The 10,803-nt window shown below is 34.4% G+C and overlaps 1 protein-coding gene across 1 annotated transcript; it reads right to left on the minus strand.

Moving 5' to 3' along the window:
- Window positions 1–6,045: 6,045 nt before the first annotated feature.
- On the minus strand, window positions 6,046–9,504 carry LOC127240974 (putative late blight resistance protein homolog R1B-14). The gene has a single exon (XM_051259848.1). It carries the CDS (start codon window positions 9,502–9,504, stop codon window positions 6,046–6,048), a length of 3,459 nt encoding a protein of 1,152 aa, XP_051115805.1.
- Between the last annotated feature and the right edge of the window lie 1,299 nt (window positions 9,505–10,803).

Here is a 10,803-nt window from a genome sequence, read left to right on the forward strand (position 1 = left end):
TAAAAATCCAAACAAATCCCTGAAACAAACAAACTCCTTTTTCTATTCTTTTCAAGTCCTAGTCCAAACTCCGCAATCACCATTCTCCAATACTCTTTGGTCAACTACATATTTGGAGAGACCTTTTTCCCCTCTGTTGCTTATTATTTGTTTTCCACATTTCAATCTCGAGCTTGTTCATTATTTTTTAAATGTATTTTTACTGTAGCAACTGTAAAAATAAAGCGGAGGGTTGGAGATGGCTTCTTTTGTTTTTTTTTTTTTTTTTTTTCTTTTTGCTATTTATTTTATTTTATATTTTACTCCATGTAGTCATTTATTTGCATTGATCTTTTTCTTTTTTTTACTGGGTAAATCTCTTGCCGAACAAATTAGGTCTGACAGACAAGTCACACCAACGTACCATGTGTATTGTGTTTCAAGTTTAGACAAATAGATTTCTTTTGTTAATTATGGCGAATTTTTGTTACCGTTTTTTATTGTGAATTTATTCTCGAATTCTTTGGATTAATCCAACAAACTTCTAATACAAATATACGAATCAGTTAGTAGTGGAAGCAATTAATCGAATAAACCCAAAATATTATAATACTGAAATCGAAATGAAATTAAACACTCAGTGAAAAGGCCAATAATTAAAGAGTGGAATTGAGAGAGTGGAATTGAGAAACACAAGCAAACAAACAAGAATTTAATATAAAGCATTTACTGTTTCGTGTATCTGCTTCTGCAATTGAAGCAATTAGAATAAAAAGGCTGTCTGCTCGTGTCTATCTTCTGTTCTTCGATCTTCACAGAATTGGGGAGAAACAATTTCGCCCTATGTCGATCGACAATGACGAACAATGACTGGGCGGCGGTTCTCTTCCAACAAAGTGATAGCGAAGGTGGCAATGGGCGACTTTGCTCCGGCATCACCCAGGCGGCAATCCAGCTGTGGCTCCGACCAGCGACTCCTTCAGATTTACACCGACGAACAGCGGGACATCAGCGGCTCCCTCCGGTCATCTTCTCCGGCAGCGCACGACCTCCAATCTTGTCGAGATTTTCTTTCACCAGCAAGAGGACTTCGATGTAAGGCTCAGTCCATGGTACGAATGGCCCGAGGTAACCACGCCTCAAGGTGGAGGTCGGCGTGTCACTCTAAATCTCGACACTCTCCGGAATCGGCCATCGGAAAAGCTCCTAATCTCACCGGAAAGCACTCGCCCACAAAAGCTAACCAATGCATTCGGCTTAGGGTTAAAGGTTTGGGATTGAGTTTACCGAATATAGGATTGGATTTGGGTAAAAGAGGATTGAGCTGATCTGGTGGCCGAGCTAAAGAGTGGGTCAACTAATTATTTATTATCGAGCGACTCGTTGGATTAGGCCTCGAACTATCAAAATTCCTATAAAAAAATATAATGGAAAAGTATATGCTTGCTAGCCTAATGATTTTGATAATATATATTCAGTTTGACGTAATAAAATTGTATACTTTGGACAGCAACAACGAATTTTGGTGCAGATACCTACTAGTTTTCTTCTTGATATTTTGTATATCTCTTTATGACTATTGATTATTGAACCAACTGGTTCTATAATAAATTTCTATAATTTTGGTTGATAGATCATTTTCTCTATTTTACGAGCTAAGTGATTTATTGGAAAAATGTCAATTAAAGTACATATCATATGATGGAAAAACAAGATGAGAAAAATGACAAACAATTATGAACAATAGTTGTTTTCTAACCTAAAAATATTATTTTATTTTCAATTATTGTTGCATGATTAACCCTGTGGCCTAAAAGTAACATTGACAAATTTTCTATTAAATAGAAGTCGATATGCAAAACAGTGATACACAACTTGTTTATTGAATTTTTTTAACCATAAATGAGTGCGACACAAAAGCCTCCTCAACATCCGAAACAAAAGAATCTATATTGGGAGCATCGCGATAGAGTGCCAAAAGAGTTGGCAAAAAAAACTTTTCAACAATTGACGGTATGCAAGTATTGTAAAATGAAAATTTCAGTGACTTATAGAAGTACCGGTGGACTTAAAAATTATTTGAAGAAGAAGTACAAGTCAAATTCATTATACAAAGAGGGTGGAATATGAAATTATCAACCTTCATCAACAACATAGACTATGAGATTGATAAGCTCTTTGATTTCATATTCTTTTATTCAAAAGCAGTGTGAATTGAAGTTTTACAAAGTTTGTAATTGTTGATAAAATATCTTTTCGGATTGTTGAGAGAAAATAATTAAAGGTTTTGTTGAAAGAACTTCAGCTGAAGTTTATAATACCAGATAGAAAAAAAAAATTTTAATATTGTTTTAAATTATTTTTAACTGAGAAAATCAAAATAAAAAATATGATTCGTGGCTAGAGGGTTGGACATCTATACATAATATAAACTATATGGTCATAAAAATCCATTCTTTGGATAGTGATTGGACGTTACGTAAAATAATAATTAACTTAAAAAAAATCACTAATCATGTATGTGAAGAAATTGGGAAGACAATTGAGAATAAATAAAGTATTTTTAATTGTTGTTGATAATGCTTCTTCAAATGCTACTGAAATCGATTATTTGAAGAAAATAATGAAAAATGAAGATATTTTATTGTTTGAAAAAAAAAAAAAAATTGTTTTTAACATATACATGTTAGGGATGTCAACGAGGCAGGTTCGGGATGGGTTCTACAGGCCCGGGGACCCGCTTGCTATGAAATATTAGACCCTAGGACCCGCCCCACCCGGCTTTAGCCCGGCCCCAGGTTTCGCCCTGCCTCGGGCCAACCAGACAAACCCGTTTATTTTTTATTTTTTAAATAAAATATAATTAATTGTAATAAGTAATATTAAAAAGGTAAGTATTAAAGCACTATGATGACGGTGGGGGGATATGAGGCAAAATATTAGTTAAAAAAATAAGAACAATCAAATGTTGGCAGTGTGGTCTGCAGTAATGGCGGTTGACGGCAAATGAGGCAACGACAGTAGTCCTGATTACGAAGAGAATTCAAGAAGAAATAAATGTTGATACAAATTTGATTTAGGAATTAGAGTTTAAGTTTATATTTAAATTTTTTTAAATAAAAATGTAATATAGTTTAAATTATATAAAAAATATATATTAATTCTAATAATTATTAAAATATCGGAGTTCGGGTCCAGGTCCGTGGTGGGACAGGTTTTTAGTAAAACCCGTATCACGCATTGAATCTGATCAGGTTTAAAACTTAAAATCCACAGCCCGCCCCGAAGCATATTTTTTAGACCAAAACTTGGCCCATTAAAAGCGGGATCCGCTCCATTTGACATCCGGCATGTCATATCATAATATAATTTTTAAGGATGATTTAAAAGAGGTAAATGATTCTATCGAAGTAATCAGAAATGCAAGTGTTTTTATTCATTTCTCTATCTCTAAGTTAAATAAATATAAGGATTCAAATGAAGATGGTCTTAATTTATACAAGAATATTGAAGAAATTGTGAAATGTATAAAATTTTTTACTTCGTCTGTCGCAGGTATTTTGTCCCTATCACTGTAAATACGAGAATTTAGGTGAGGGTATAATTAGTAACTATAGAGATATGTTTAATGATAGTGTTAGAATAAATTAAAAAATAAAAATAAAATGGTAAAAAGACATTATCAGGAGATAGAGAATTGGTCTGGAAAGCTGCAAACCTACAACATTTCACGTGGGAGTTTATTACAGCAAAAATGACATCATTTTTCCACCGATTAGAGCATACACAACGGCCAGAAGCTAAAATGGTACTATTTCCTCCCTTTATCCGACTGTGTAAAGGTGTGATTCAAATTTGATTTCGGAAGGGCAGAGACGCAGTGACCGGCAGGCTGTGAGGAGAGTGTCTGTAGCTTCGAAGCCACCTCTTCTGCACCAATCTGACACCAAGGGAGTCGATCTTTTTCGGTTGGATATAAAAGCCGTTGCAGACTGATTTTAATCCCGACCGGAAGAAGACAACATCTAGTCAGACGGAAAGACCATCGTTCCTAAGGTCACTGCTGCTGCTCTTATACACCTAAAAATAATTCCCCAAAATTAACACAAGTCACAGGATTATTACACGCAGGGCCGTCCCTGACTTTCGAAGGTCCCAGGGCGAAGTAAAATCCAGGGGCTCTTAAACATATATATATATATATTTTACCTATAATAAAATATAAATAAAAAAAATATTTTTTCTAATATAAATTTAATTTCGAAACTTAGCATAAAATTTTCACATACTTTACAAATTGTGTAACAATCTCTTATATTTTAACAAACGCTATATGAAACCCCTGTAAAAAAATATAGATAAAAAGTCATCTTCTAATCATAAAAAAATATAAAAATGAATTTCATGAAACATTTTTTAAAGTATAAGGGTTCATGCAATTTAAAATAAAGTATACAGAGGATTTACACTAAGTTTCGAAATCATAATTTTGTCTAATATTTATTATCTTTTCAATGCAAAAAAATAATTAAACCAATAATAAAAGACCCCTATATATATAAATGATCTACTCCGATTTTTTTTACCTATAATAGAATATAAATTATTAAATAAAATATTTTTTTTATAGAATTTTTAGATAAATATCAATAATAGTATTAATATTAACAATTTTAAACAAAAATTAGGGCCCCTAAATATGTATAAATAATGTATTTTTTTATTTATAATAAAATATAAATAATTAAATAAAATAAATTTCAAATAACTTATATATATAAATAATGTATATATAACATAATTAAATAATGGACCCCAATTTAGATTGGCCCTGGGACGGCCCTGATTACACGTTGAAAATAACATTACACATCATTCTCCCAGCAAAACACAACCAAAAATCATTTCCTCCCAAACAAAATTATCTTAAAAAACAATTCCCATTTTTACCAAAATATCACTGTCAACATTAACACATAACAAACAAATTCGGCCCATTAGTTTTACACCTAAAAACATTCAATCCCAGTCAACGCCTATAATAACCATTTAATACAATAGATGATAATTTTACTCTCTCCTAAAATTTCACCCAAACATATTACAGAAATCAAAATGTCTAAATCCTAGCTTACAAAAAAGATCATATTAAACTTGTGGCATTTATTTATGCCACATGCGATGCCTCGAGTCAGCCACAACGTGGAGTCTTTTTCGAAGCTGCAGGGAAATTTAATTGCAGTTATAAATCTGTTTCAAGGCATTGAAAATCAGCCGAAGAGAAGAAAGTTAAAGGGAAGAATATTTTTTCATATAGAAAAAAAATATTGGCAAAAATGACAGGATCATACCGGATTTGGTGGCAATGAGAGGTAGATTGTGCTGCAGTGATCCTCAATCAGAACTCTAGCAAAGAGAATGCAATGCTCAAAGTTAATGGTGCATATATGGGTTAAAGAAAACCAAATTCGAGCTCATACAAGTGTAATTAAGTCAGAACTTATCGAGACCAATAAACTTGCAAGATTATGTTTATCCTTACAAGCATTAGATCATTTTTGGTGCATTGAAAATGCACAATTTCAAAATATGAAAAACATAGTTCATATAGATGAAAAATGGTTTTATATGTCCAAGGCTAGCCATAGATTTTATTTGACCACGCTAGAAAAGGAACTACACATAACATATATTTTTTTTAAAGACGAAAGAGTATTATTTTCTCACACAAAATATTTAAAAGATAATAACAACTATTGTCTCCATTGAAGCTAGCGTAGGAGCATGAAAACAAGTGAATACGAACATAAATAACATGACATTCTTGGCCACCATCATCAGCCCAATCGACAATTATTTCCTCAGATAAAAAAAGGGTGCCTACTTTCTCCAAAATTTTATTTCTTTCTGGCCTTGATTATCTGAAAATAGACATACAAAATAATATAATGATATGGTCAGAAATCAAATAGGAATCATTCAAAATACTAAAAGTTATTTGGGGTGCAGATAAAACAAGTGTTGTTCAGAAATACCTTGTGAGTCCTCTTCATACTGTAATTCCCTTCATTTTATTTGTTCTAACGTTTCTATCACTTGTTCGAGATCCCTCGAGAACAATAGGAGGTCCTCATAAGCTGCATCTTCCAGTGATCGTCGCCACAGATGCTTAGAATTCATATACTCTGCTACTGCAAGAAAAGGACCTGTCTCCTCATGGTAATGAGATCTAATTTCTTGGATTTTTCTTTCCGAATGAACTTCAACAACTTCCTGTAAAAGACAGATGGATTCCTCAACATTTTCCCTTTGCGTATTATTCAGATGATGACGGCCGAGATCAAAAGCCTTCCGTAGGACCTCTAGAACGCATGCTGTATCACACCAGATTAAACTAGCACTCTCTGTCATTGTCGCCGTAATAGAACCAATTTGATATTCTCTTAAATCATCATCAGTAACAGAAATGCTCTTGAAAATCCTCAATTTTTCGATATCACAGGGTGTATCATATCCACCTTGCTCTTCTTTTTCCTCTTCAGCTTCGGACATAGCTAATGCCTTTTTTATGAAAACTATCTTTTCCAACAGTCTTTGCACGTCGTCGCGGGTGTTCTTTCCAAGTATAGGCAGCAAAGCTTCCAAGCGCAGCCTGCGGATAACGACCTTTGCTTTATGTGCAGCCAAGGCTATTTCGTTCGACAGACTTTCCATTTCTAGGCTCTTACTTGGGTGAAAAACTTTGTAAAAGTTTTGCAAGAATTGGATGTCTTCCTGCACGACTTTCATTTGTTTTGTGCATAGAGAGTGGCGGCCACGTTGTGCGACCAGCTTGAGGTTATCATAGAGACATTTGAAATAAGCCAAAGATTCACAAGCAGCACTTGTAATCCTTGCTATGAAAGCATCGATTTGATATGAGACTGTACCGATAACATCAATTCTAATCTCATTTGAAACCTCTTGTTGCTCATCCCATATTTCTTTAGCTGAATGAATTACAGAGTCACTGCATCTCTCTAGAATAATTGATTGCAATGTTGGAATATCGCCAATGCCCGAAGGGATCTCCTGTAATAAAGGTAAGTTCCTAAGCTCAAGCTGCTCAAGAACTGGGAAGTGCATTGCATCAGCTCTCCAACACACTAAGTTATTGTATTGAATGATCAGTACTTTTACGCGACGAAATTCCCCATCAACAGGCTCCCACACTGATCCTTGCACACAATCAATTATTACAAGGGATTCAAGACTAAGCAATGAACCAACAATTGGCATATCTTCCCATTTCATTCGGCAAGATGCCAAAGTTAAATGTTTGAGTGAATTAGGGAAGCTTATATTCTCCCAGCAATTGCTTATCGACAAGGATTCAAGTTTCTGTAGTTGCTTAAGATTATATAGAGAATAGTTCATTTGTTTTTCGCCCACCTCGGATCCATCTTTATAATGAACATTTTGCTTCTTCAGATTCCAATCTTGCTTGCTCTTCTCAGATTCATATCCATAACTTAGAACCAAATTGTTCAGATTCGGTATTCTATCAATGATATCCTTTGTGCACATGAAATTATATACTCCTTGTATGGTGTGAAGGCCATTTAGGACAACACAATCTCTCCTAGGATTAGGTAAAACAACATCGAAAATAGATATAATATCTCTAAGCTGTGTCATCTCCCATATCTCTACCGGTAAAACCACTAGTGAAGAGGTCGAAAAGATTCTTAAACTTTGAAGATTCCAAAGTAATTGTAATGTTGAAGGAGCCAACAATTTCACCACATGTAAATTAACATGGCGAAGTTCTATTGATAGAAAATCATCTTTCTCTGTACCATCACCGTAGTTGGCAATGCTCACCAAACTAGGTCTTTTGATATGTGAATACATCATCTTACAAGTATCACAAACAAGACAATTAACTTGTGATGACGATCCAAAGACATAAAATGGTTTCCGAACATCTATTCCTTCTTTATCCTTAACTTGTTTATCACAATGGTTGCATTGAATTTCCTTATCAAACCATCCTCCAAGAGTTTGTAATCTTGGAAATCGGAAAAAGAACTCATTGTCAGATTCTCTTAACGTAAGGTCACGTAAAAGATCATGAATACCGCATCCATTTATACCTCTACCAAATATTAGATTTCTATCTATAAGACTTTTTACTTGCTCCTTTGCAATATTCTCCAAACTTGTATGATCTACTTGTTTAATGAATCCCTCAGCAATCCATAAGTCAATTAGGTGTGAGATGTCAATCCATTCATCTTCACGAAAAATTCGCATAAATAAAAAGCACGGTTTGAGATGAATTGGCAAACTCTTATAACTTAAATTTAACACTTTCATGCAGTGCTCATCATCTACTAGATTAGCGAGTGCACTAATATTCTTTTCAATATTTTCCCAATATTTTACGGTCATGTCAGAATTAGCAAGCAAACGACCTATAACAACAATTTCTAAAGGAAGCCCTCTACAACTTTTTGCAATACCCTTTGCAATTCTTTCTAAGTGTTCATATGGGCAACCTCTTTGTGAAAAAGCATTTTCACAAAATAAAGTCCAACTTTCATTCTCGCTTAAAAAAGATAACATATATGGCTCATACGATCCTAAAGAAGCAGCCATGTGTGAGAGTCTAGTCGTGCACAGCATACGACTTCCATTCATATTGTCGGGGAAATACCTCCATAATTCATCCCAAGCTCCAGATGTCCACATATCATCCATTACAATCAAATACCTCCTACTGTATAATCTCCTATAGAATCTAGTTCCCAACTCATCTAAACTTTCACAAATTTCATTTTCTCCTGCCTTTTCTTGAAGGCCCACTTTAAGGATTTGCTCACTACTATATTCTTGGGATATGGAAAGCCAAATGCGTAAATCAAAGTGGTCAACAATAAATGAATCATCAAAGACACTTTTAGCCACAGTTGTTTTACCGATGCCCCCCATGCCAACGATTGGGAGGATTTGGAAATTAGAACCACCTCTGATGAGCTTGTCCCTGATCCTATCCACATGATCGTCCAGTCCCACCACAACATTGCTGACATATGAAGATGCTGCTGATGAACCAGCTGCAAGAACAAAAGCATTTGGTTGCTTTTGAGTTTGAGCATCCTCCCCTTCTTCTTGAATCGGCAACTCTTTTTTAATGGAATGAAAATTTTGGCTAAGTGCCTCCATTTCTTCACAGAAATCTGAGAAGCCTGCATCGTCACTTGTTTCTCCCTGAGATCTTGCATAGAGTAGATTGCTTACATGGAAGTTGATGGCACTTTCTGCTTCAGCGGCCGCCTCAGCCATTTGCCTCCACAGACCTTGAAGCTCTGGGCTCTTCCTTTCTGAATGAAGCTCGACAAATTCAAGCAAAAGATTTACATTTTCCTGGAGCGCTTCGACTTGTTTGATGTCGGCACGAGGGAGATTTAAACGGGCTCGACCATGGAGATTTTTGAGAACATGAGTAAGAGAAACCAAAGATGCATAAGCAGCTACAGCCATGTCTAAATTCTCTAGATATTATTTGTGCAGCAAAAATCTATGGAGTTGTTCAGATCTGGCTTTTGAGGTGATGATATTGATCAATGAATGTCATGGCAAATGGATGTTATCATAATAATAATAATAATAATAATAATAATAATATTTAGTCATCACCAACCTGCTTTGTTTATAAACTACATTCTTGTCAAGATTGGCATGCAGATGCAGTCATAATATTATTATTCACCCTACTTGCCATTTAGTATTATTTGTTCATAAAATAATTATAATACAATAAATATTTAAGTGAAAAAACAAACCAATACACTTCAAGCGTGTTTTGTCATTCGAATCTTCATTTTCCCATTAAAAGTATATTGTTGGCTTGGTGTGACGTGAAATTTTTTATTGTTAGTCTAATGTCACTTCAAGAATGACTAAATTCACAAAAGTTGAAACCAAGAGGGCATTACTGGAACAAATTATTTTAAGCAAATTATTCGTAACTTCAAACACTTGGAATTTGAAAAGTTCAAAGGGCTGTTGGAAAAGAGTGATTACATTTAAGGAAGTAACAAAATAAATTTATATTTTGGACGTGACTACATTTTTCAAAGAGCAAAAATGATTTTTAATCGCATTGTATATCATAGTTATAAATTTTGATCTAATTGAATTACTTATTTATTTTTTTTTAATTTTGATTTCATTTAAATTAAAATTCATAATAGTTGATACGGACTAAATACGACTGTGTTGGCTTGAACACGATTGTGTTGTATTAGTCACCTTTCTGAAGAGTCATTCAATACGATCATATTCAAACCAACATGCCATGTTAAGCCTCTGTGTCAACTGCTATGTCAATCTTCCCATGGTTGCGTCACTATTGCCCACTGACCATGACCATGATAGTTGAAGGCAGCAAAGCAGAGACACTAGGTGATGCTTGGCTGAATTTTGGATCTTGATTAAGGCAATCTATTATTCCTAACATCCATCTTGGACAACTCATTCTCCTTTCCCTTCCACTTTGTTGGTATATTTTAAGAAAGAGAAAAGAGACAAAATTAAGAATTTGCTACCGGAAGGCTGATTTAACATCGAGTTTGTAAACCTTCTAGCCATTTTCTGCAACTATTGCAAGCAATACTTTGATTGTTTCTAGCCTTGCAACAAGAGAAAAAATGTTGAAAATATCAACTCCAAAAATCTGAGCATACCCTTTCACAACAAGCTTAACTTTGTACTCATTTATTGATTCCAATAACTTTATTGTCATCTGGCCTTTTCACCAATATCCATATGTTATTTTTA

The sequence above is a fragment of the Andrographis paniculata genome, unplaced genomic scaffold, assembly GCF_009805555.1.
Source record: "Andrographis paniculata isolate CXL003 unplaced genomic scaffold, ASM980555v1 Contig80END, whole genome shotgun sequence".
NCBI classification, from domain to species: Eukaryota; Viridiplantae; Streptophyta; class Magnoliopsida; order Lamiales; family Acanthaceae; genus Andrographis; species Andrographis paniculata.